General features: G+C 38.8%; 1 protein-coding gene across 1 annotated transcript; it reads right to left on the bottom strand.

Annotated features, from left to right (window-relative positions):
• Positions 1 to 23,645: 23,645 nt before the first annotated feature.
• On the bottom strand, positions 23,646 to 24,593 carry LOC118576585 (vomeronasal type-1 receptor 4-like). Its single transcript, XM_036176804.1, has one exon. The coding sequence runs from the start codon at positions 24,591 to 24,593 to the stop codon at positions 23,646 to 23,648; it is 948 nt and encodes a 315-aa protein (XP_036032697.1).
• Between the last annotated feature and the right edge of the window lie 3,124 nt (positions 24,594 to 27,717).

The following is a 27,717-nucleotide window of genomic DNA, read 5'->3' as shown; positions in this document are numbered from 1 at the left end:
TTAGAGTTCTGTATTAAATCCTCTTTCTTTTAACTACCAGGCTACCCTGCAGAGCAGAGGAGTCAGGTTGAGATAGAGCCAGGAAGAACTTTTCCATCAGCAGGCATTAATAATACTGGAAGATGCCCTGCAGGTTGCTAGGGATCATTGTCATTAAAGGTTGCAAGGAAACTGGTCCTGCTTATTAAACTATGAGCATGCCGTGCATGAGTATCTTGCTCTTCCAATACTGTGACACAAGTGTTATAGTGTATAAGCAGCCATCAGTAGTGCATCTACACTAAACATTCATGGCACTAAAGAGGAGAGGAGAGGAGAGGGTATGAGGGAAAGGGAACAGAAAAAGGGAGATATGAATAAAAAGAAGTAGAGTAGAAGAGAGGAGATAGAAAGACAGAAGGAATGAGGTTAGGAGAGCAGGAGAAATGGGAAGGTGATAAGGCAAAGGGAGAAGTGTAGAGAGAAGGAATAAAAATTATAAGGGAAGTGAGGAGAGAAGAAAAGAGGAGAGAAGAACAAGAAATAAGGAGATGGGGAGAAAAAAAGAGTTTAGAGGAAAGGAGAGATGGTGGCAGTGAGGGAATGGAATAGAGGGAAGAGAAGTAGATGAAGGAAAGAGATAAATCAAGGACAAATCATCGAAATTAAGCTGCCAATGTAGGAAAAACGACAGCTTTTAATTGAAATCAGATTTGGACAATGTTTTTCTATTTTTATTACACCATTCTGTTACTTTCAATATCTTCTGGAGTCTTAGGAAATAAAAATGTTCAATTCAAAGTCTTTTGGATGTGCAAGTTCACTTTCTCCTTCTGCAGCTCAAGACATTGATTTATTGTCTTAATGGACCTAAGTAACAGTAGAAACTATAAGCCTGCCATGTTCCCTGAGTGATTTATGCATAAGCCTGAAAGAGTAAAAACTATAACTTAACCATTTCTAGATCTATCTTACAAGATTTTCTTTATGATTTAAACTCACACAGAGTAGGAGTTTAAAATGGGACAAAGGAAAGAACAGCCAGATGAACAAAACTACGTTTTTAATTCAAACAAGAAGTATTTTGTTTGTTTGTTTGTTTTTGTTTTTGTTTTTCAAGACAGAGTTTCTCTGTGTAGCTTTGCGCCTTTCCTGGATCTCGCTTTGGAGACCAGTCTACAAGAAGTATTTTAACAGGATAAATGATAGTGTTGCATGTATTCTGATGATTATTAGCTTACTTAAAGCAGATGGTCTTGGTCTGGGTAGGTCTCTCTTTTACCATTGCTGGGATCTGGTGAATCTGAGAGTTAATAGTGATGGTGCACTGGGTAAAGATGCCTACATCCAAGCCTGACAATTTCAAAGACTAACAAGGTTGAAGGCAGAGACCTGACTTCTGTGAGTTGTTCTCCAAGTCTCTCTCTCTCTCTCTCTCTCTCTCTCTCTCTCTCTCTCTCTCTCTCTCCCTCCCATAATGAGCATGGTCTTAACAGTCTCACCTTTTAACCTCAGGCACAGGGCTGCAACAAATTTGAATTGAGTATTGATTATGAGATACTGTGCAACATGCCCACTCAAACTCAAGAGATTTCATATGAAAATGGCATAGTTTCTAATTCCTCAAGAATTGAATGTGCTGGTTGCTGGAATCACAATGCTTGGCATAGCATGAAGACAGTAGTCCTACATAGAATTTCACATTAAGTGACAGTCACAGAAGTATGATAGAATGACACCCACAGACCTGGCCTTGGGGATCCACTTCCTGTCCCCAACTGCACTGGTAATGTCAGGAAACTCTGCCTTGCTTTGTTGTTTTATCATTACTGACTTCTCTGAAATCAGGGTGAGGCTTCCAAACCTGATATTCAAATACTTGTCTGAGGCTAACTCCATGGTTCTCAGTAGAGGAAGCCCCCAGACAATGGCTGTTTTTGATCAGACACAATTTTCTAGATAACATTTTATCTGAGCTTGTCTTTTATTTTCATAGAGTTTCCAGAGGAGTTTCCCTTGACTCAATATCCCTCTTTGTAGTAGTTTTTTTTTTTTACTCTTAGTTCTTTGCTCTATGGGGGTGATTGTTATTTCTAAATACATACCCTAGCTTGACTTATTACTAGCCAGCTTTTCTTACCTTAAATTATCCCATCTACATTTTACCTCTGGGCTTTTACCTTTCTCTATTTCTGTATATCTTTTCCTTCCTTTTTGCTTCATGTCTGGCTATGTGACTGGGTGGCTGGACCCTGGTATCCTCTCCTCTTCCTTTCTTCACTCCTTCCTCTTTCTCCTATTTATTCTCTCTGCCTGGCATCCCTGCCTGTCTCTCTCCTGGCTAGCTATTGGACGTTAAGCTCTTTATTACATCAATCAAGTGTTTTAGGGGGTAAAGTAACACAGCTTCACAAAGTTAAGCAAATGCAACATAAAAGAATACAACAAATTTTACATCATTAGACAAATATTCCACAGCATAAATGAATATAACACATCTTAAAAGAATATTCCACACTTAATTTTGTTCCAGGCCACCATGATCACCCCAAGGAATGCCAAGTACATACATTGCAAAGCCAGAGCCTTCAGATAATTGGACCTTTTGTTGTTCTGTGCTGGTCCCTGCAGCTGATGGTAAATGGCTTCATTCTTGTGCTTGTGACAGGCATGTGGCATGTAAGAAACTGCACGGGTGTTAGATATTTGTTATACTGTACTGTGGCCAAACCTCAACATCTAATCTACACCTTATATGTAGTCTTATTAGAATTTTCTATAGTTATGTGTTTGGGACTCATGATGTGATCAGTGGTCCCATGGCGCTTGTCCCGATGAAGCACAAGCAGAGGATCCAACATACTTAGAGAGTTCTGTGTCCTAAGTCATCTCCTGAGACCAGAGCCACCCAGACCATCCATGTGTCTGTGGGTAGTTTGTGCTTTTTATACAGCACCTACCATGTTAACCACGTGTTTATATTCTGTAAAGGGAATCACTAGTTGGCTTGACAATGCCAGTGTAGCAGGAGCTGCATGCTTTCGAGCATTTTGTCCTTTTCACCTCTCCAAACACTGTGCCTCAGTTTCCAGGCTCTGCTGTGTGGCTGCATTCACGCTGAGCTCCTGGCCTGGCTCCAAAGAGTAGCACCTAGCCCCATCCTCCCTTTGTTTAACCACACCCTTTGTTTCTCTTATCACTCCATGTGAATCTTAACTGAGAGTCAAGTATCAGAACATCCCCCAAGGATCAAAGGCCTATGCAAAACACAGTTCAGGAAACCCTGGAGAACTATGGTACCTGAGAAATAAAGTAATTTGCACTTGGCATTTTATCTGTGGGAGCTCCTTTCAGGTTGCTTGGAAGGTACAGAAATTAACTGGCTAAGGTGTTATAGAGAGAAATAAAAATGCCCTAGGCAAAGGGAAAGTGCTTCAGTCCTTTAAGATTGGATGCCCCTGCAGCCATGAAAGGCTAGATTCATTAAGATGCCTCTGAATCTTCCTTCCATGGATTTATGTGAACCCACACACCCATGTCATGACACTGCTGTGCTTGCTAACATCAAACAACCCATGTTAATATTCAGAGTTCTAACGTTTAAACTGCCTACCCTCTTGCTATTCTTTTTGTTTTATTATGCTGTACATTTTATCATGCCTATAGGTAGACATATATTGCAATTACATCTTTAATCAGGACAATACCCAAAGATGGACAAAAATATTAAAGTTATTTCAAATTCATTCCATCGAGATCATTCCCAATAGAGAAATATCAACAATGGGGCTGTATGCATCATATCAATGAAGAGCTTTTTATGGAGTGCATCTATTTGTTTATTTTTAAAAGGTTTTTTTTTTTTTTCATTTTTCAAACCAATCCCGGCTCCCTCCCCTCCCCTTCTCCTGCCCTCACATCCTCTCATTCCACACCCAATCCATTCCTCAGACAGGGTAAGGACTCCCTTGGGGAGCCAACAAATTCTGACATACTAAGTCGAGGCAGGACCAATCCCCTTCTCTTCCTGTGTCAAGGCTGAGGAAGACATCCCATCCTAGGGAATGTGTTCCAAAAAGCCATTTCATGCATACATGATAAGTCCTGGTCCCCCTGCCAGGGGCTCACCAAACAGATCTAGTCACATAACTGTCACCCACATCCAGGGGGCCTAATTAAGTCTATGGGAGTGCATCTTAACCAGTGTGTGTGTGTGTGTGTGTGTGTGTGTGTGTGTGTGTGTGTGTGTGTGTGTGTGTGTTATGAAACTTATTAATCCTGGAAAAATAGAATATGCAATTTTCAGGAAAATGGATGGAGCTTAAAAAACAGCATACATTTTTCCCCCTCATATTTACATCCTGGCCTCTGACTGTTATAGATGTGTTTAAATGTAAGATTAAATAAAGGGAATGTGCAAGAAGGTAGAGAGGGGTCTATGTGCTCTGCTTCCTTGTTGCATGGACCTAATGTCTCAGAATATTTCCTTCTCCTCTGGATTTTTCATTTCCACTCCTTCCATGCTGTTCTCTGAAACTTAGTGTAGATGAATTTCTAACTGGTCTTATTAAATATAAAAACACAGAGCCAGAAATTTGGCTTAAAGCCTGAGAGAAAGATCAGAGAAATAGGACAAACCATGAGCCAACCTCACCTTACCAACTCTATGGCTTCCAAAGAGTGACTTCCTGTCTTTCTAGACTTATAATGCTTTGCTGTTCTGCCAACTGATGTGCTCTCTCTCTAGCTACATCACTTCCTCTTCCTCGACAGCTCTTCACTTTCTGTCTGTACAGGCCTCAAGAACTCTAGGGTTGGTACTGGGATTAAAGGCATGTGTCACTATGCTTGGCTCTGTTCCCTAATGTGGACTTAAACACACAGAGGTCCTGCCTGCTAAGTGATAGGATTAATGACATGTGCTACCACTGCCTGACTTATTTGTTTGCTTAAAATGGCTTGCTATTTTCTCTGATCTCCAGGAAAACTTTATTTATTAAAGCACAAATAAAATATCACCACATTAAATATCAGCACATTTCAGCACAAATAATATACCACCACACGTAATCATATTATAAACTAATTACAAATAAAGATATATTTATCTTTTGTCTTCAATACATCCTGACCACTTTCCCCTATTTCTTCTCATCCAATCCTCTCCTTCCTCAGATCCTTCAGCCTGCTTCCCTTCATAAAAGAACAGGCTTCCCAGGGATATCTGCCAAATACGACATTACAAGATACAATAAGCCTAGGCATAAACCCTTATATCAAGCCCAGAAGATGCAATCAGCAAAAGGAAAAGGGTCCTCAGAGCAGACCAAAGAGTTTGAGATAACTGCACTTTCACTGTTAGGAGTCCCACAAAGCACCAAGCTGACAATGTAACATACATGCAGAGGACTGACCACAGACCCATGTAGGCTCTGCAACTGCACCTTAAGTCTCTGTGAGTCCCTATGAGCTCTACTTAGCTGATGTTTATGGGTCATGTCCTCCTGGCATGCCTGATGCCCCTGGCTCCTACATTTCTTGCTCTTTTGCTTCCATGGGTTTCCTGAGCTTGAAGTGGAGACCTGATGGAAATCTACTATTTGGGTTCTATCAAACTAATGTTGGGCTTTGAGTTTCTGCATTTGCTCCCATCAGCTGCCAATGGAAGCCTCTCTGATATTGAATGGGTCAAGTACCAATCTATGAACATATAAGAATATGACTATGAATCATTTTATTGTTTTTTTTCTATCATAGGTCTCTGGGATACAAAGCCTCAGGTTCATGGTCATCCAGGCTGTATCTGGATTGGGCTTCCTCTCATGGCATGAGCCTCAAATTATAGCAGTCATTGGTTGGTTGGCCACTCACACAAGTTCTGTGCCTTTGTTGTCCCAGCACATCTTGCAAGTGGGACAGATTGTACGTCAAAGGTCTTGTGGCTGGGTTGGTATCCAGGTTCCACCAATAGAAGCCTTGTCTGGCTAGAAAGGATGGTTGGCTCAGGCTCTGAATCTTCCATTACTAAGAGATGTCTTTAGGGTCACCCTTGTAGAATCCTGGGAGTTTCTACTGCACTAGGTTTCCACACTGCCTCCCCACATCCTCCAATTCCAGTCATCTCTCCCGATACTCTTTCCCTCCATTTAGCTCCATTACCTGATCCCTAATATTCCCATTACCACCTACTCTCAGTGCAATCACAGAATATTGTCCATTTCACCTCCCTGTTACTTAGCTTTTATGGATCTGTGGACTGTAGCATGATTATCATTTAGTTAAGAGCTAATATCCACTTATAACTGAGTACATACCAAGTTTGTTTTTCTTAATCTGGCTTGGCTCACATCATTCAGAATGATTATTTTCTAATTCTGTCCATTTCCCTGAAAATTTCATTATGTCATTTTTAACAGCTGTATAATACTCCATTATTTAAATATGCCACATCCTTCAGTTAAGGGACATCTAGGGTGCATACAGTTTTTGGCTATAATAAATAAAGCTTCTCTGAAAATAGTTCAGCAAGTGTTTTTGGTGTATCATGGAGAGTACTTTGTATATATACACAAGATGGTTTTGAGGTATATCGATTCTCAGTTCTGAGGAAGTATCCATATTGATTTCTATTGTGTTGCACAAATTTGCACTCCCTCCAGCAATAAGAGTGTTCCTCTTATTCCAGATCCTCACCGACATGAGCTGTCACTTATGTTATTGATCTTAGTGATTTCAACAAGTGTAAGACAGGATCTCAAAATAGGTTTGATCTGTATTTCCCTGTTACCTTAAGGTGGTAGTGTTGTGCAGACATTTTAGTTTCCTCTGTTGAGAATACTTTTTACATTTAAATGCTATTTTTTAATTGGGTCATTTGCTTTCTTGATGTTTTGGATATACTTAGGATATTAACCCTCTAATGGATATAAAGTTGATGACAATATTTTTGCCATTCTGTAGGCTGCCATTTTGTCCTTTTGACGATGTCCTTCTCCTGACACAAGATTTGCAGTTTCATGTAACATTTACTAATTATTGATCTTATTGCCTGTGCTATTGGTGTTCTCTTCAGGAAGTTGGCTCCTATGCCAATGTGTTCAAGGCCATTTCCCACTTTCTCTTCTATGAAGTTGAGTGTATCTGGGCTTATGTTGAGGATTTTGATCAACTTGGACTTGAGTTTTGTGCAGAGGGATAAAGAACTATTTCCATTTTTTAATATGCAGATATCTAGTTAAAGCAACACAATATGATGAAGATGTTTTCCTTTCTCCATTGTTTCATTCTGACTTCATCAAAAACCAGGTGTCCATAGATGTGCAGATGTCTGCATATTTTTTGATCCTTTGATCCACATGTCTGTTTTAATGACAATACCATGCAGCTTTTATTACTATAGGTCTATAGATGAGCTTGAAATCAGGGATGGTAATATATCCGGAAGTTACTTTATTGTTCAGGGTTATGTTTAGCTCTCTTGGATTCTTTATTTTCCACATGAAATTGAGTATTGTCCTTTCAAGTTCTGGAAAGAATTATGTTGGCATTTTGATAGGGAATGCATTAAATCTGTAGAATGTTTTAGGTAGGATAGTCACTTTTACTATGTTGACCCTACCAATCCATGAGCATGGGCAATTTTTACATCTTCTGATATCTTCTTCAGGGTTTTTTCTTCAAAGTCTTGAAAAATTTTTTATCATACATGTATTTTGCTTGCTTGCTTAAGATTACCCCAAGATATGTTGTGTTATTCATGACCATTGTAAAGGGTTTTGTGTCTCTGATTTCTTTCTTAGTCCATTTATCATTTGTATGTAGGAGGGATACTTTTTTAAAGTTGATCTTGTATCCTGCCATTTCAGAGACAGTCCCTATCCAGTAGGAGTCCCTGCTGGAGTTTTGATGTCCCTTATGTATACTATCATATTGTCTGTGAAAAGCAATACTTTGCTTCCCTCCTTTCCCAGTTTGTATCCCCTTGATGTCATTCTGCTGTCTTATTGTTCTAGCTAGACTTCCATTACTATATTAAATAGATATGGAGAGAGTTGACAGCCATGCCTTGTTTCCAATTTTAGTGGAATTGCTTTCAGTTTCTCTCTACTTAGTTTAGTTTAGTGTTAGCCATTGTTTTCTTTGTTTCTATTTTATTAATCTAAACTCTCAATTTGATTGTTTCCTGCCATCTACTCCTCTTGTATGTGATTACTTCTTTTTCTTCTAGCACTTTCAGGTGTTCTTTTAAGTTACTAGTGTAAGATCTCTCCTTTTTTTGTGTAGGTACTTAGTGCTATGAATTTTCTTCTTAGCACCTCTTTCAATTAGTCTCTCAATAAGTCTCGTGAATTTGGGTATGTTGTACATTAATTTTCATTGAATTCTTGAAATTCTTTAACTTCTTCCTTCCTTCCTTCCTTTCTTCCCTCCTTCCTTTCTTCTTTTTCTCCCCCCTCAATTCTTTCTTTCTGTCTTGGCCCAGTAATCATTCAGTAGAGAATTATTCCATGAGTTTGTATTTTTCAGTTGTTCTTTTTGCTGTTGAGATGCAGATTTAATCTGTGGTGGTCTCACAGGATGCAGGGAGTTATTCCAATTTTCTTTTGTCTCTTGGGATTTTCTTTTGACCAAATATGTGGTCAATTTTTGATAAAGTTTCATGAGTTGCTGCGAAGAGGGATATTCTTTTGTGTTTTGGTGAAATATTCTATAGATATCTGTTAAGTTCATTTGGTTTATGTCTGTTAGCTTTTCTCTGAATGACTTGCCCAATGGTGAGAGTGGGGTATTGAAGTCTCACACTATCCTTGTATATGGTTCAATACGTGACTTAAGCTTTAGCAATGTTACTTTTGCCTGCATGGATTCTCTTGCATTCTGGACATAGATGTTAAGAATTGAAATATCATCTTGATGGATTTTCCCTTTGTTGAATATAAAATGTTCTTTCTAATCTATTCTGATTAGTTTTTGTTTGAAGTCTATTTTTCTTTAGTTATTAGACTGACTATACAAGCTTGCTTCTTAGGACCATTTGTTTTGGAAATCTTTTTCCAACTCTTTACTCTGGGGTAATGTCCTTTTGTGATGTTGAGGTATTTTTCTTGTGTGCAGCCAAAGGATGAATCTTGTTTTCAGATCCATTCTGCTAGTATGTGCCTTTTTATTGAGGAATTGATTTCTTTGAAATTGAGAGATATAAATGACCAATGATTGTTAATTCTTGTGGATTTTTATTGTTGTCTTTGATGGTTGTGGTTGTAATGATGTTTGTGTTTGTTTCTCTTCCTTTGGTTCTGCTGGAGTGAAATTGATAGTTCCTGTGATTTCATGGGTGCAGTAACCCCCTTTGTTTGAAATTTTGCTTCTAGTACCTTCTGTAAGGTTTTGTGGAGAGATATTGTTTGAATTTGTCTGTATCATAAATGATCTTGTTTTCTCTCTCTATGGTGAGTGAAAAGTTTCCTGTGTTTGGTTGTCTGGGCTGGCATCTATGGTCTGTTAGGGTCTACAGAACATCTGTGTAAGCCCTGTGGCTTTTAGAGTTCCCATTGAGAAGTCAGGTCTGATTTTAATAGATTTATCTGTATATATTACTTAGCCCTTTTCTCTTGAAGCTTTTAATATTCTCTTTTGATCTATGTGGTTAGTGTTTCAATTATTATATTCTAAGGGGATATTCTCTTATTGTCCAATTTATTTGGTTCCATAAGTTTCTTGTACCTTTATAGATATCTCCTACTTTAGCCTAGGAAATTATCTTTCCATGATTTTTTGAAAATATTTTCTGGGCCTTTAGATGGGAGTCGTCTTCTATTCCTATTATTTTTAGGTTTGATCTTCTCATAGTGTCCCAGATTTCCTAGATATATTATGTTAGGAGTTTTTTAGATTGAACATTTTCTTTGACCAAAGAATCTGTTTCTTCTATCATATCTTGAAACCTGAGATTCTCTCTTCCATCTCTTGTCTTCTGTTGGTGATATTTGTTCTTATTCCCTTACTTAGATTTTTCATTTCCCAGATTTTCTGTTTGTGTTTTCTTTATTGCTTCTGTATCCATTTTCAGGCCATGAACAAGTTTATTTGTTTCCTTCAACTGTTTGTTTGTTTGTCTTTCTTGGCTTTCCTGACTTTCTCTAAGTGGTTTGTTAATTTCCTTGTTTTTTTTTTTTTTCATTTGTGTTTTCCTCAATTTCTTTCTTTCTCTTTTATTTTTCTTTTCTTGTTTCTCAAGACAGGATTTTTCTGTGTAGGTCTGGTTCTACTGAAACTTACTTTCTATATCAGGACACTCTGTAACCTAAACTCATCAGAGCTCCACCTTCCTCTGCCTCACAAGTGCTGGGATTAAAGACATACACTACCACCATCTAGCCCTTTCCTTGATTTCTTGAAGAGATTTATTAATTTCCTCTTTCAGAACCTCTATCATCTGCCTAAAGCTAGTTTTAATATTCTTTGGCCTCAGCTTTGTTGGAATATTTGGAGCTTCCTATAGTATGATAGTTGGGCTCCCATAGTGGACTATTGCCTCTGTTGCTGTTGATTGTGTTCCTTTGCTGCCCTCTAGGAATCTGGGTTTGGGGTAATTATATGGTCAACCCAACAATTTTTAAGTTTGTTTTTGTTGGGTAAGTATTTTGTTCCTTGCTTTCTGTTTCCGCTCTGGTGTTCTGGTAGATGTATCCTGGACATCTGGAGGCTGGTGTGGTTTCTGATAAAGCAGGTATTCTGTCATAGGTAGGGTCAGGATACAATGACGTGGAGGGTACAGGACTGGTGATACAGTGAAAGGGCACTAGAGAATGAGAGTGGGGGAGTTCAACATGTACTCTACCTACCTAGACTTTCTGGTTGACAGTGTGGCCTCTGGTAGATCAGAAGAAGTTAGATATATTAAAAATGAATCATATGCAAACAAAGGTAAAACCACTGTAGCTCTACCAACTAGAATACCATCATAAAGAAACAACTGAGTAGAAAGGTCATCAGTCAAAAAGAGCAAGAGCAGAGGATGCCCAAGCTTTTATCAGAGTGGCTTGGGTATACTTAAGTTTTTGCAAATGTTGGTCTTTGCAGGAGATTTATGTTCAGATTAGAAGTTGTGCTTCCAAAGTCCTGGGGGGACAGATATGTTTGGAAGGATGCAATGAGGCACATAGCAACATTGGTTTGCTCTAATTATATCAAAGTTTAGATAATAATGGCGAAAATTATAAATAGTAATTGCTAGGTAATATGTCCATATTTATTCAAGTGAATAAAGGTAAGTGTGCAATATGGTGAGATAGGTTGACTTGTGGGTCCTCATAAGTGGGGCTTGCTTGTTGAAGGAAAGTGTCACCGGAGGTGGGCTTTGAGAATGAAGACCTGAGAAGAAGGTATATTCTTTTTTGTTGGGATGGAATGTTCTGTAGATATCAATAAGTCCACTTCAGTCATAACATCTGCTACGTCCCTTATTCTCTATTAAGTTTTCATCTAGCAGATCTGTTCAACGGTGAGAGTGGGGTGTTGAAATCTCCCACTATTAATGTATGGGGTTTGATGTATGATTTAAGCTTTAGTAATGTTTCTTTTACATATGTTGGTGCCCTTGTATTTGAGGTGTAAATGATCAGAATTGAAACTTCATCTTGGTGGATCTTTCCTGTGATGAGTATGTAATGCTCTTCTCGATCTCTTTTGATTGATTTTAGTTTGAAGTCTATTTTGTAAGATATTGGCATAGCTACACCAGCTTGATTCTTTAGTCCATTTGATTGGAAAGTTTTTTCCCAGCCTTTTACTCTGAGGTAGTATCTGTCTTTGAAGTTGAAGTGTGTTTCTTGTATGCAGAAGAAAGATGGATCTTAATTTCATAGCCATTATTTTAGCCTGTTCTTTTAATAGGTGAATTAAGTCCTTTGATATTAAGGGATATTAATGACCAGTGATCAAGATACCATATTACACCTACCTGTCAGAATGGCTAACTGAAGACAGCTTAGTTTGGAGAGGATATGGAGCAAGGGGAATACTCCTTCATTGTTTGTGGGAACGCAAACGTGTACAGCCACTTTGGAAATCAGTGTAGTGGTTTCTCAGAAAAGTGGGAATCAATTTTCCTCAAAACTCAGATATACCATTATTGGTGAAATTATTAAGGCCTAGCTCAGTTGGTAGAGCATGAGACTCTTAATCTCAGGGTTGTGGGTTCGGGCCCCACGTTGGGCACCAGATATTGGTGAAATTATTAAGGCCACTCCACATAGTTAAAAGAGAGGTTTATTTTGTGGGGTAACTTACAAATGAAGGGATAGATTGTAGGGTCTGGCAAAGGTATGGCACAGTGCGGTGGTGTTCTCTCGAGAACTCTGCTTTGTCTACCTCCAGCATCCAGGGTCCCAGAACCAAGAGAGACCTCTCCTCTCGATCCTGGGTCTTCAGCTTCCTCCCTCAGCCGTGCCTTGTGGGCGTGACCATTACTGAAGCCTCAATGGGGGTTGGAACTTCCAGGCCAATGCTGGGATTGCTACCCACTACATACCACTTTTGGGCATAAACCCAAGGAATGCTCAATCATACCATAGTGACACATGCTCAACTATTTTCATAACAGCACTATTTATAATAGCCAGAACCTGGAAACAACCTATATGTCCTTCAAATGAAGAATGAATTAAGAAAATGTATTAAATATACACAATGGAGTACTACTCAGCAATGAAAGAAGGACATTATGAAATTTGGAGGCAAATGAATGGAACTAAAAAATATCATCCTGAGTGAGGTAACCCAGACTCAGAAGGACAAACATGGTATGTACCCACTCATAAGTGGATACTAGATGTAAAGCAAAAGATAACCAGACAACAACCCAAAACTCCAAAGAAGCTAGCTAACAAGGAAGACACAAAGAGGGATGAATGGATCACTTTGGGAAGGCAAAATAGATGAGATCTCTATGAGTAAACTGGGGATAAGGGATGAGCAATGAAGGGTAGAGGGCAGGAGATGGGAACATAAGGGAATGGGATGGTCGAGCTGGAACAGGGATGGAGTGGGAAAGCAATGAAAGAGATACCGTGATAGAAGGAGATATCATGAGGATAGAGAGAAACCCAGGGCTAGGTAAGGTGCCAGGAGTCTCCAAGGATGACCCCACGTTAGACTACTAGAAATAATGGATAGGGTGCCTGAACAGAACTGGCTTACACTAGTGATCAGACCAATGAATACCCTAACTGTCATCACAGAGCTTTTCTCCAATGATTGATGGCAGCAGATGCAGAGATCCATAGACAAACACCAGGCACAGCTCCAGTTATCCAGTCAAAGAGCAAGAAGTGTGATTCTATGAGCAAGTGCATCAGGATCATGATAGGGAAACCTGCAGAGATGACCAATTCAAACTAGTGGGAACTTATGAAAGTTGTATCAATGGCTATGGAGCCTGCATGGGACTGGGTTAGGTCTACATGGTGAGACCATTGTGTAGCTTGATCTGCCTGCCCCCACCCAGGGGTAGGATCAGAATCAATCCCTGGTACATGAGCAGGCTTTTTGGAGTCCACTACCTAGAATGGGACACCTTGTGCAGCCTTGAGGCAGGGGAAGGGCTTGAACTTGCTTCTACTGGGTGTGCATCATCATGGAAGGCCTTATTTTCTTGTGCAGGGGAGTGGGAGATGTTTGAGAGGTAGAGGCTGGGTGGTGGGGGGAGAGAAGAGGGGGGATCTTTGATTGATGAGTAAAATGAATGAAAATATTTTCTTAATAAAAAATGAAGACCCACGCTATTTCTAGTTCCCTTGCTGATTCATGCTTGTAGTTCAAAATGTGAGCCTCAGCTTCTGCTTCAACCTCCATGCCCATTGCATTCTTACTTTTCTATTATGAAAAACTCTGAATCCATAAGTCCAAATAAACTCTTCATTAAGTTATAAAAGAGAAGAACAAGAGGGAGCAGAAGGAGGAGATAAAGACGAAGGAGAAGGGGGAGTAGGAGAAGGATGAAGAAGAGGAGGAGGAGTAGAAAGTAAGAACAAGAGGAAGAGGAAGGAGAAGAGGAAAAAGGATAAGAAGGAGGAGGAGGAGAAGGAAAAGGAGGAGGATGAAAAGGAGGAGGAGGAGGAGGAGGAGGAGGAGGAGGAGGAGGAGGAGAAGAAGAAGAAGAAGAAGAAGAAGAAGAAGAAAGGAGAAGCAGGAGAAGGAGGAGGGGAAGGAAGAAGAAGAAGAGGAGGAGGAGGAGGAGGAGGAGGAGGAGGAGGAGGAGAAAAAGAAGTTGGTCCTGTGCAGTGTCTGGTATCATTGGTTTTAGCATCTCTAGGACAAAGTGTAAATTGAAGTAAATTAATATTCTTCTGATGTGGGAATCTTGACATATATGGAAACCTAGTGTCTCTGTCACTTGTATCCCAGTGCATTAATCAATCTGGTGAGAAAAATGAGTTCACATATTTTTTTTTTAGATTTTAATATATCATTTACACCTCCCCATTTCTTCCTCCAAATCCTGCAATATACCCTCCTTGCTTACTTTTAAATTAGTGGGCTCTTTTTCAATTAATTATTGTTACATGATGTGTGTATTCTTACATTAATTGTAATCATACAAGTGATCACACTAGTAAGGGGGAATTAGCAATAACAATTACCATGATACATTGTAAGGAGAACTGTTTAGACACCCTATGAATAAATGTAATTAAAACAATTATCATGTCACATCCTATTGTGCTTAGAAAATTAAACATCACCCTCAGGTATACTTTTGAGTGTTTGGTTCTCTGCTGACAGAGGAAACTGTTAGAATATATAGAAGATGCAGTTCCCTCATAGCTTGAACATGACAATGTCAGTGTGGCTTTGGATGTTATACCTGATGTCCTGTGCATCTTCTTATAATCTTTTAGCTATAATGAGTTTAGGAAATTCCTTCTCCATACACACCTACTATTATGATTGTCTTCCCAAGCACAGTGTGTCAAGTTAGTTTGTACTGAATCCCCTGAAAGCATGAACCCAAATAAATCTTCCATCAAGTTGTTATTTCAGGTATTTTTGTCAAATTTATAGAACATTAATTAACATAGGGCCTGGAAAGAAGGCTCAGTCACTCTCAGAAGATCTGAATTTGATTTCTAGCATTGACTCTGTGGCTCACAGTCATCTGTACCTCCACTTCCAGGGACTTCAATGTTCTATCTGACCTCTGTGAGCACCAAGCATGCATGTGGTGCACAGACATAAATGTAGGCAAAATACCTAAACATGCAAAAATTAATTAACTAATTAATTAATTTAAAAGTAACTAATATCAAATTAATATACAACCAGTATTGAGAGGTGTAGTGCAACAAACTTAAAGTATCTTAGATATCTTTAAGAAAATTGCATCTTATGGTATACTAATGAAAGCCTTTAGGGTCCTGCCCTAAAAGCTTTCTCCCACAGTCCAAGGAAGAAACTACAACTAGCTAGGAAATCTACTTATCTGAGGGTAAGAATAAATCTATGCACACTGTGCTCTCTCAGTCCATCTCTTTATTATTCTAAGTAAGCTTCTTCATCTTTCTACTGTTCTCTTTGCTCTGCTGTTTCTCTAAGTCTACAGCTTCTTTTCAGCTCTCATTCTTAGCTCCTCTCCTGCCAGGCTGTCAATACATTTCTAATAGGAGACTCCTTGCAATCCTGAGAAAAGTTTCAAAGCCCTCAAGGACATTGCACATTCCTAGAATAGACAATAAAAAGCACAGCTATTTCCATGGTAACCCAAGGTTCCAAGGTCTCAGGACCAGAGGGTTGTGGTGCAGTGCCCCAAGCAACAAACTCTGAGAAATAGCTTTTTTTTTAAAAAAAATATTTTAAATTATATTTGTGTTTTAATTTTACACATCAGCCATGGGTTCCCCTGTCCTCCCCACAACCGCCCCCACCCCCACCTTCCCCCTATACCCTCCCCTCCATTCCCATCTGCTCAAGGGCCAAGGCTGCCCTGGGGATTCATTTAAACCTGGTGGATTCAGTAAAGGCAGGTCCTGTCACCTCCTTCCAGGCTGAGCAAAGTGTCCCTGTGTAAGCCCAAGGTTCCAAACAGCCAGCTCATGCACTAAAGATAGGTCCCAGCCACACAGCCTGGGCGCCTCCCAAACAGATCAAGCTATTCAATTGTCTCACTTATCCAGAGGGGCTGATCCAGGTGGCGTTCCACAGCCTTTGGTTCATAATTCATGTGCTTCCATTTGTTTGGCTATTTGTCCCTGTGCTTTTACCAATCTTGGTCTCAACAATTCATGCTCTTACAGTCCTCCTTCTCGACACTTGGACACCTGGAGCTCCACCTGGGGCCTGGCTGAGGATCTCTGCATCCATTTCCATCAGTTATTGGATGAAAGTTCCAGCATGCATGTTAGGGTGTTTAGTCATCTGATCACCAGACTAGGTCAGATCAGGCTTTCTCTCAACCATTGCAAGCAGTCTACAGAGGATATATCATTGTGGGTTTCTGGGGACCTCTCCAGCACTCTGCCTCTTCCTGTTCTCATGTGTTCTTCATTTATCATGGTCTGTTATTCCTCATTCTCCCTTTCTGTTCTTGATCCAGCTGGGATCTCCTGCTCCCCTATGCTTTCTTTCCCTCAAACCTTGCCCTTCATCACTCCCACTCTTGTCCAGGTTGTTCATGTAGATCTCATCCATTTCTCTGTCATTGGGTGATCCCTGTGTCTTTCCTAGGGTCCCATTTTCTAGGTAGCCTCCCTGGAGTTGTGTAGCAGTCTAGTCATCTTTGTTTTACATCTAGTATCCTCCTATGAGTGAGTACATACCATGTTTGTCCTTCTGAGTCTGGGTTACCTCACTCAGGATTTTTTTTTCTAGATCCATCCATTTGCCTGCAAACCTCATGATGTCATTGTTTTTCTCTGCTGAGTAGTACTCCACTGTGTATATGAACCATATTTTTTTTATCCATTCTTCAGTTGAAGGGCATCTAGGTTGTTTCCAGGTCCTGGTTATTACAAACAATGCTGATATGAACATAGCTGAGCAAATGCCCTTGTGGTATGATTGAGCATTCCTTGGGTATATGCCCAAGAGTGCTACAGCTGGGTATTTGGGGAGATTGATTCCCAGTTTTCTAAGGAAGCACCATATTGATTTCCAAAGTGGCTGTATAAGCTTGCATTCCCACCAGCAGTGGAAGAGAGCATAACTGGATGTCAATGTGTAGAAGGCTGCTAATAGATCCATATCTGTCACCGTGCAAAAGACTTAAGTCCAAGTGGATCAAAGACCTCAACATAAATCCAAAGAGAAAGTAGGAAGTACTCTTGAATGCATTGGCACCGGAGAGCACTTTCTAAATATAACACCAGTAGCACAGACACTGAGAGAAACAATCAATCAATGGGACCTGTTGAAACTGAGAAGCTTTTGTAGAGCAAAGTACATGGTCAACAAGACAAAGTGATAGCCTACAGAATGAGAAAAGGTCTTCACCAACCCCACATCTGACAGAGGGCTGATATCCAGAATGTATAAAGAACTCATGAAATTAGACATCAAAATGCCCAACAGTCAAATTAAGAAATGGGCTATAGAACTAAACAGAGAATTCCCAACAGAGGAAATTCAAATGGCTGAAAGACATTTAAGGAATTACTCAACATCCCTAATTATCTAGGAAATGCAAACCAAAATGACTCAGATACCACCTTACACCTGTCAGAATGGCTAAGGTCAAAAAACACAGAAGACAGCTTATGCTGGAGAGGATGTGGAGCAAGGGGAATTCTCCTCCACTGCTGATGGGAATGCAAGCTTGAGAAATAGCTTTTATCAGCAGACTTGGCAAGTAAAGAATTGGCAGGGTTTTCTTAGGGTGTTTTGTGTTAGCAGCCTTGGTAGGACACCTGCAACTCTGATCTTTTGCATAGCTGTGAAGTTTTAAACTTATGATTTATTTACAAAGGCTTTTAGTCCAGTTTGAACTTCCTCTGAGGCAAAATGAGCTAAATGTGTGCAGTTTGTGTTCAACTGAGGAAAAATATTATTATTATTATCATTATTATTATTTTCAAGACAGGGTTTCTCTGTGTATTTTTGTTGCCTATCCTGGATCTCGCTCTGTAGACCAGCCTGGCCTCAAACTCACCGAGATCTGCCTGGCTTCTGTGTTAGTCCGAACAAAGGGAACAAAACAGGTTTTAAGTGTCTACAGTCTCATGAGACAATGGTTCTGGCTATGAATCATCTCCTAGTATATCTTCTATGCATAAAATTATAATATATATGACAATAAGACTGAGATGTAATCATGAGATTACATATACATATTTTATGGTAATGGGGAGATATCATAGCTGTTATTGCACAAGAAGTTTACAAGACACAGCCAATTCATTCAAAAGCCAATAACTCCAACATACTTTTGCATGATGGCTTAATTCTCTACCAGAAACCTTGGTTCTGATAGGTTGTCATTTTGAATACTAGTTGTTGCCTGCTGTATACTCCCATGGCCTTTTGCTACCAGCAGATCTCAGCAGTATACATTGAATCTCCATCAATAAACTTCAATTGATCAGTGAATGGCAGAATGATAGAATATGGTAAATAACTTTGTAGAGTACTGGAGAGATGGATCTTTCATTAAGAGCACTTGCTACTCTTGCAGAAGACCCAGGTTTCATGCTTAGCACTCACATAGTGACTCACAAACTCCTGTAACTCCATTTCCAGTGATTCCAGTGCCCACTTATGGCCTCCATAGAATGTCAAGTACATGGTATAAGTACATACTATGGTCACTTAAATTTACACATGAAATAAAAATAGACATTTCTGAAAGACTTATATGCATAACTGGAAGAGAACCTCTTTAGGCACAAACCCTCAATGATGAAAAATAGGCAGCTGAAATCATACCCTTTCGAGTTTATACCCCATGGTAGCTTCCCAGGCATGAGTGAATGATTCTACACTCATGCCTGTAGGTGTAGCTCGAATTAAATGTAGTGGATTGTCAATAAGAAAAGAAAAATGGTAGGTAATTATGGATAAATATGTTAAAGGGGTTAAAGTGAGTTAGCAAATGGGTGTGTGTGTATAGCATCATATTTCATTGTATACATATATGAAATTCCCAAGAGTAAAAAATTAAAAAAACAACTATGCATAATGATATGATTACATGTAGTGGTCTTAAAACACTGGAATGTATGGTGCTATCTCTTGTGTGTATTTTGTGTATGTGTGCATTCTCATATGTGTTCCTCTGTGACCTGAACTAGCAGGTCAATTTTTAGTTTCAGGGTCTTGAGAGAGAGGACTGGAAGATCAGAAGATAAGGAGGAAGGAGATAATGGAGATAAAACTTGTGATCTGGAGGTTTTACACAAGCTAATTTTTAGTAAAGCATGTTTATTAAGAAGTATAACAGCTATGTATAGTTTTCCTGAAAGGAGAAATGGAGATAATGTTAGGAAGAAAAAAAATTATGATACAATAAGACAAAGTCAATAGCATGCTGAGTCAAATAATGTCACACAAGGGGAACACAGAATATCCCAAGGACAATAGAGAAGCACACAGTGGCCTTGAGACTGATAACCACAGACCCTTAAATTGAGAAGAGATGTGTTCTTAGAAAAGGAATCTGCAGCTCCTTCAAGGGTCCTGCCTGAATCCACTATTGGCTCTGAACAAGCATGTTTCTGGTTTTAGAGAAGAGGTGTGTCCACTCTCTATATATTAAGTGCTTAGGAGAATCTACTGTCAATAGGGCTCTGCACACCTCTGCACATGTCTAAGTGGGTATGTATACAAAATCATCCCTGTGGTTAAATCTCACAGAGCTTTGGTGAGTAGTCTTCATCAATACTATAGTTTCTGTAAGGATAGATACCTCACAAATCCCAGACTGGCATTAAAATCCTGAAGGATTCTTGGTGAAGTGCTCATCTCCAAATAACATTAAACTGAAGATCTGTTGGTTAATGAAGAACTCTTTGGTTTATGAAGTTATTAGGCCAGCAACAAGATGAGTCAACAGGTGCCATTTAATTCTTCTGCATGTAGAAATTCAATTTTTTAATTATTATTTCATTTTATAATTATTAATTTTACATATCAGTCATGGATTCCCCTGTCCCCCATCCTCCCTTCCCTCAGCCTTTCCCCCAATCCACCCCCCCCATTTCCACCACCTCCAAGGCAAGGTCTCCTCTGGGAATTCAACTCAGCCTGGTAGATTCAGTTGAGGCAGGTCCAGTCCCCTCCTCCCTATACTAAGGTTTCCCTAGGTTCTAAGAAGCCTGCTCATGCACTAAGGACAGGTCCCCAGGTGCATGGGTGCCTCCTAGATAGATCAAGCTAAACTACTGTCTCACTGATCCAGTTCCATGGGGGCTTCTCAGCTATTGGTTCATAGTTCATGTGTTTCTGCTAGTTTGGCTGTTTGTCCCTGTGCTTTTTCCAATCATGGTCTCAATATTTCTTGCTCATATAATCCTTCCTCTCTCTCACTAATTGGACTCCTGGATTTCCACCTGGGGCTTGGCCACAATCTTACAAAAGGAAATTCAATTTTTGTTGAAGTTTTTTATTTATTTTTTTATTTTTTTCTCCATGATATGTTTTTGGCATACTGTCAAATATTAAATAACTGAAATTACATGTCCTCATTTTTGGGACTTCCATTTTCTCTCATTGTTCTACATGTGTGTTTATGCCAATACTACATTGTTTTTTATTGTCTCTGTTTTATTTCTTAAGCTCTTGAATGGTAATCCCCCAACATTGTTCTTTGTGCAGAACTCTTTTTTTTTTTTCAATCTAGAGAATGTTCTGGTTCTACATTAATTTTAGACTTTTTTTCCTATTTCTGAAAACAATGGGATGGAGGTTTTCATTGGGATTGTATTGAATCTGTACAAAGATTTTGGAAAAATGGACAGATTACAGTGACTCTTTGACTCTCTTTGCCTCTTTGTCCTCTTTGACTCTCATACACAGTCTTGACACCGAGAGTCTGGAAAGTCTGTCATTTTGGGGAGTATTTGTATCCAATCATATATCCCATTCTCCTTTTACCCCTAGTTCCCTTAATTACTTTGATGCTCACTTTTGCTTCCCTCACAATGTCTTTATCCTACCCTGACCTGCTCCTTTTATTGATATCACTGAAATAGAATATACCATCCAAAGATGTGTTTTGCTTGATATACCCCAACTGTGGTAAAATTTAGAAAAATTGTGGACACTTTTGAAAGTTAAACATAACTGTAAGTGGTCAGTATGCATGTGACTCTTGTGTAAAATATTCTTAGGCCCTAACCCTTGGCTGAATGTTTGTAATATGTAGCCTTTATTATTCTGAGGAATGACCTTTGTAGCCGTTGACACTACATGGCATTTATGATGAAAGAATTCTGGGCTTTTAAAAAATATTTCCAACATCAGTGCTGGCAAATGAGATATTTCTGTCAAATCCCTCCTCTCAGAGCTCAGGGAACACCATGGAAGAGGAGGCAGAAAGAGTGTGAAAACCACAGGGGATGGATGCCACCAGGAGAACAAGGCCCTCTGAATGAACTGAGAAAAGCTCTTAAGAATTCACAGGGACTGAAGACACAAGTATAGGGAATGCACAGGTCTTTCACAGGTCCTCTGAATATATATTACAACTTTCAGGTCAGTACATTTGGGCCTCCAGAGTACGTGAATGAGTGGATCTCTGATTCTTTGGCCTTCTCTTGGGATCTTTCCCTATTGTTGGTTTGCCTTGTCCAACTTTGATGTGACTTAAAAAAAATCTTATTATATTTTATTTTGTTATTCTTTGTACTTATATCTTAGAAACCTATTCTTTTCTAGTGACAGAAAGGAAGTCAATCTGCATGGAAGGGGAGGTGGGGAGGAAGTGGGAGGAGTAGAGGGAGGAGAAGCTCTAATCAGGATATAGTGTATAAGAAAAAATATTTTCAATAAAAGGGGAAAAAGAAACATATTTTCTGACATATACTGAGATAATCAAATGATATTTACCTGTGTGTTCATCTGTGTGATGCATTACATTTATTGATGGGAATATAGTTGAGCAATCACTACATCTTTGGATAAATTATGTTACATTTTTATTTTAAACTAAAATCACTTTGTTGTAATGAACTCACAAATAAAAGTATTAAAGAATGCCAATGAAATAACCACTCTCAGGAACACTTGCCCTGGCCCAAATTGTGTATATTTCATTGGACTTTTAGAATAATTAGAATAGTCATGGTGTAGCCACAGAGTTTTGCTTAGGATTTTGCACTTTCATTAGTAATTACATTTTTATGCCCTTATCTACCACAGCAAGAAAAAAAGCAAGAGAGTTGAAAATAGAAAAAAAACAACAACTTGATATTCTCTTTCATAAATCAGGGGCATTTTTGCCTGCCAGTTGCCTCATATTATCTTTTTTGGTCTCTTTTTTAAATGTTATACTCACCCATTTACATATACACAAGTACACATTATATGATAGGATCTGCATATAAAGGAGAACATGATATTTTTTCTGTCTGAATTCTTGTGATCTGACTTAATATTTCCCCAATTTTCCTACACATTCTTTGATTTTATTTTTCACTGTTGTTGAAATACACTTCATTTTATATATGAATAGATATTTAATTATGGTGTTATCTGTTTATGGGTCTATAGGTGGGCTCCATTTCCTTGGTATAGTAAATAGAGCAGAAATAAACATGGATGTGAATATAACTCTATGACAGGATATGGTGTTCTCTGAGTGTATGCCCTAACATGGAATAGCTGGGCTATAAATGTAATTCTATTTTTAATTTTTTGAGGAACCTCAAAACGATGTCCATAAAAGTTATATTAATTTCTTCCAAACTCTTCTGATGAAGGTAGCATCACACTGATGCCAAATCAGATAAAGACACAACAACACAGGAAAATTACAGACCAATCTTGCTGGTGAACACAGTTGTAAACTTTTTCAAAAAATACTGGCAAACAAATTTCAAGATAATATCAACACCACAATTCATTTTGAATTGATTTCTGTATGAGGTGAAAAATATTAATCTTATTTTTGACTAACTGGCGATGGAAAAATGTTCGCTTCTTAGATTTTGTTGAGTACTGTTACTACAAGCTTCAGAGCAAACCAACAGGAATATCTCTAGTGCAGTTGTAAGCAGGGTATTTGGGAAGTTATGGCTTAAGTACTTTTCTGGTAATGGTGCAGGCTAGAGTAGTTGTGAATGGACCAGGGCCTACTGAAGCACTACTTTACAGCTAGCCATGATATCTGTTTTCCAGGCAGGTAGACTGTAGGATCCACAAGCTGTCTGCATAATAACCAAGGAGCCAAGAATCCTTGTGGGATGTATACCATGAGAAGGGCAACTTTATTGAGAGCTTCTTTGCTAGCTCCTTTGTACGCAAGACAAAGGAAGACTTAAAGCTGTAAGTGGAAAAGTGAGATAGTCCTCACATAATATGACCAGTTCATGTAGGCTGCTAATTCACCCTGCTGACAAAACTCCCATACTCATCATTTTGGTTAATAGTCAAAAGACAGTACACTGCATTCTTAAGCGTCTGTTTTGACTTTTTCTGGGTGATGGGTGAGTAAACAACTAGACACAACAGAAAATTTATTATTTAAAGAAGATTAAGTGATTTTTGTTTCTTATCCAGACAGAACTGAGTCTAGGCACAATGGAATAGTGATTTATGAGAACAAAGGGTCCAAAACAGGGAAAACATAGAGAAGTGAAGCGAGTGATATTCGCCAGCCACCAACTGTGATTATACAAAATAGCAATACAGCCCCTTAAGACAGAGGAGAGAGTATAGAAAGCAAGAAAGGTAGACACCAAGGTAAGGATGTTCTGAGTGGCTGTGGACTCAGGTGAGTTTCTGATGGAACCATGAGTGCTACGGATGTGCTGAACCCTCTCCTTGTGTCTGTAAAGAATAATAATCATGGAGCCACTAGAATATGCCATGAGTGCAGAAAAGAAGAATTCAGGGCACATCACTAATGCTGCATAGAGTGAGTCATTGATTTCATCTCTCCCTGTTATAAAGCAGTATCCAAAATCTTGTTTTCTTGTCACGTTTTTACTATTCTTTTTAACAAATGTATACACAAGGAAAATGAAATTTATCAACATGTAAAAGCCCCAGAGGACAGCAATGGAGCAACAAATGCACTTCACAGCTTTGACATTATGAACCTTACAACAGGATTCCCTAGGACTGATAGTCATGGCCTGGTAGACACTCAAGAGGCAGGTGGTGCCAATGGACCCACCCCGACTGATTCTTTGTATGCACAAAATTAATCTGCATTTAAAATCATTCAAAAACTGCTTCAAACCAAAAGCTGCTATTGTGTTTGGCACTCCTGCAGAGAGAATGATCAAGGCATTGGCTGCCATTAGGTTCATGAGAATCAAATCTGTGGGCTTTAATGTGTGTTTTCCATAGTGGACTATATAGCAGAAAAGAAGGGAGAAATTTCCCAGAATTCCAGCTGTAGTTTGTGATAAGAACATTATTTTGATTGTCAGACTCCAGAAGTTCATTCTGTGACTGAGCATGATTTTCTTCAAATAATGGATACAGCCACTTTTCTGCTCAAAATGAATGAAAAGTATTAGTAACCTAAACAGCAACTGATAGGCTAAATCAGAAAGTCCCCTAGAGCTCAGGAGTATCATGCCAGCACAGAACACATAACAAGAATTTCTCAAAGTTTATGACAGCAGCAATTTTTACTTACAATGCATACTACTGTAAGATTGCTAAAGGCTTCAGGACATATATGTAGATGGGGGATGTGCCTTCATGATCACAGAATGTGCAGCATGATGGGCAAGGTCATTTGGCCTGTGAGAAGAAATGAAAAGTGAAAGCCAGTACTAACAAGCATAATCAAAGACTATAGTGATATTTTCTAGTCATGGTAAAAGAAGCTAATTTCAATTATTACTACAAAATAAAAACATATCAATTCTTAATGTATATCTCATCTAACATTAAAAGTCAAGTAATGAAAAATTTATAATACCTTTCATAATATACCTATGGCCATGGATAAGAACATTTTATTAGACAGAATGTATTCAAATGATGGTTCAAGTGACAACTTATATCTCATTAAGTTTAGATCTTGCTCTTATAAAAAGTCACACCACATAGACACACACACACACACACACACACACACACACACACACATACACACACACACATATTTGTGCACACTTAGGTTAGGACTGTTAGAGCACTGGGGACATCCTTTGGGATACATTCCCACAGAATGCCCAACAGAATAAAAACAGAAGAAATAAATCAGCAGAAATATTAAGGATAAGAACAACATCTGATGAGTGAGTGATAAGAGCATAGTAGAAATATGCCTCGATCCCAGAGGCTGGAGTGATCATGGACAGATGGGACAAAGAGTGATTTGCTCAATCAAAACACTAAGTAGCAAAGGGCCTAAAACCAACCTGCTATTCTTAAGCCAATTAAAAATTAGTAACAAAAATAGAATGAAAGAAAATTAAATTGAACAAAATGTGAAGGAAAGATAGTTTTAAATACCAAGTTTGGGTGGTATTTTGGGTAAACCAAGAACCTCAGAGCCTGGAAATGTCTGTGAATGTTACCACAAATACTGTGGAAAATTGGTCACATCTGCCTATGTAAAACAAACACTAACCTATATCCCAATATCCTCAGTTTTAAAAATAACAAAAATAAATTTCTTTGTATCACCAAAGAAAAGTGGTGTTTATAATCCAGTAATTATCTTGAACCTTCACCCTACAGACTATCCATACTTGCCCAGTTATAATCCTTGCTCAATTAATCAGCATAAACACATGAAAGAGTTCTGCATTCCAGTAGACCCTTGAAAAATCCTACAGTATTGTTTCATGTTTCACCTATTGGGTTCCAAATGATGTTTCACTTGTAAAATTCCCATGAGATGTATGGTTATGAGTTTTGTTTCCATATTTGAAAATGTACAAATCACAAACAAAAGAGAAATTGTGTTTTGTTTAAGGTTTTTGGAGGAATTGCGGTGGGTGTCCACACATGAAACTCATGGAATCAGTTTGAGACCAATATATCAACAAACATCGTCCAATATTTGTGAGCACTGATGCTAAGTGATGTGTGAGTTCACTGAAAGATTCATTAAAACAACATCACAAACATTTTTTATTGATGTTTTGGTTGTTTTAGGTGATCACACACATAGGAAATATGACATAGTTTAAAATACTCAGCATCCAACTGGGGAAAGTGAAAACCCAACATCCCTGGAAGCTTTTTAAAGTTCTACCTACCTTGAGTTGTTTCCTTGCTTAGAAGTCAGGCATATTTTGAGGTTGGTGATGCCAATGGATCTACCCAGCCATATCTGTGAAGATGGAAAAGAATTACAAGTATTGATAAGATGCTTCATTTTCATAGCTGTTGTGGCTTTTTGTGACTCTGAATAATAATAACTAGAAAGCATCTGTAGCATGTACTTGAAAATTAAATATTTGATTATCCACCTGACTCAGTGTTGTGAAGTAAGAAACAACATTAAGTAAAAGAAACAGACACCAGTGTCCACTACAGAGTGAGACTTCTCCTGTTCTTAGACCTGTGAAGTCATTGTTCCCAATCTGATAATATATATTTCTCTTTACAGTTATAGGATTCTGCACACAAAGGTAGAGTGTGGTCACACTGGACACATACACTGAAATTGAATATTCTCACTGGTAAATATTCACTTTACAATTTTTTTGTTAAGAGTTAAGTGTATAACAGAAACTAATTTTTTGTGATTCAAGTGTATGTGTGTCAAATAGCAATGACAGTTTGAGTCACCACTATCTTCTCAGTTTGACATCTTCTTTGATGTTTATAACTCTATGACCTGAACTCCAAAAAGTGCTTAAAGGCTCGAGACCAGCCTCAGCAGTTTTGAGGTTCTTGAAAGGCAGGGATGTCTGGCAGGTGCAAGAAAAGACTGGGACACAAGAGTTGGTGCAAGCTGATGAGTCTTGTCAGATCCGAGCCTTGTCAGATCCAGAGATGTGTGTCTTCTCCACCTTCCCCTGATCTGACTCAACCCCAGTCTTTTATTGTAATAATACAAGAAAATAGGGGAAGAGAAAATTCGACAGGCGATTGGGTTCTTCACAATAGTTTCAAAAATTCCTTTTGTAAATCAGCAAAGTGCACCCCAAACCCCTTAATTGCCCAAAGAAGTTCCCCGGAAGAAAGTCAAAGCATACCAGCTTATTCTTTTGCAGGTTAATACTTAACAGAACATCTGAGGTAATCAACCCAGAGGCCATCTACTTGTGGTTTCTCAGAAAGCACAGATATACAAGCAAGGGTTTAAAGTACCAGACTGCCAGCTTCCTCTCAGCCTAAGTTCTTCATCACTCTGTAATTCGTCAAGTTGTCTTCTAATTAGTTCTGGACAACTCTTGTCTTCTACCCTGTCTATAAGTCACTCCATCTACAGTTTTCTGCCACCAGCTTTCTGGGTTTTTCCCATGACCTGCATAGCAGCTTTAACTCCTGCCATTGTCACAATCTCAATATCATTTCTAATTTCATGGAAACCACCGCAGGAGAGAGAAAGAAATTCATAAAGAACAAATAGAGTAGGGGAATTACAAGAACTAGTAACAGTTGGATGGGTGA

Source organism: Onychomys torridus, chromosome 1, assembly GCF_903995425.1.
Source record: "Onychomys torridus chromosome 1, mOncTor1.1, whole genome shotgun sequence".
NCBI classification, from domain to species: Eukaryota; Metazoa; Chordata; class Mammalia; order Rodentia; family Cricetidae; genus Onychomys; species Onychomys torridus.
The sequence above is the reverse complement of the archived record's forward strand: the minus strand, read 5'-3'. Positions and strand labels throughout refer to the sequence as shown.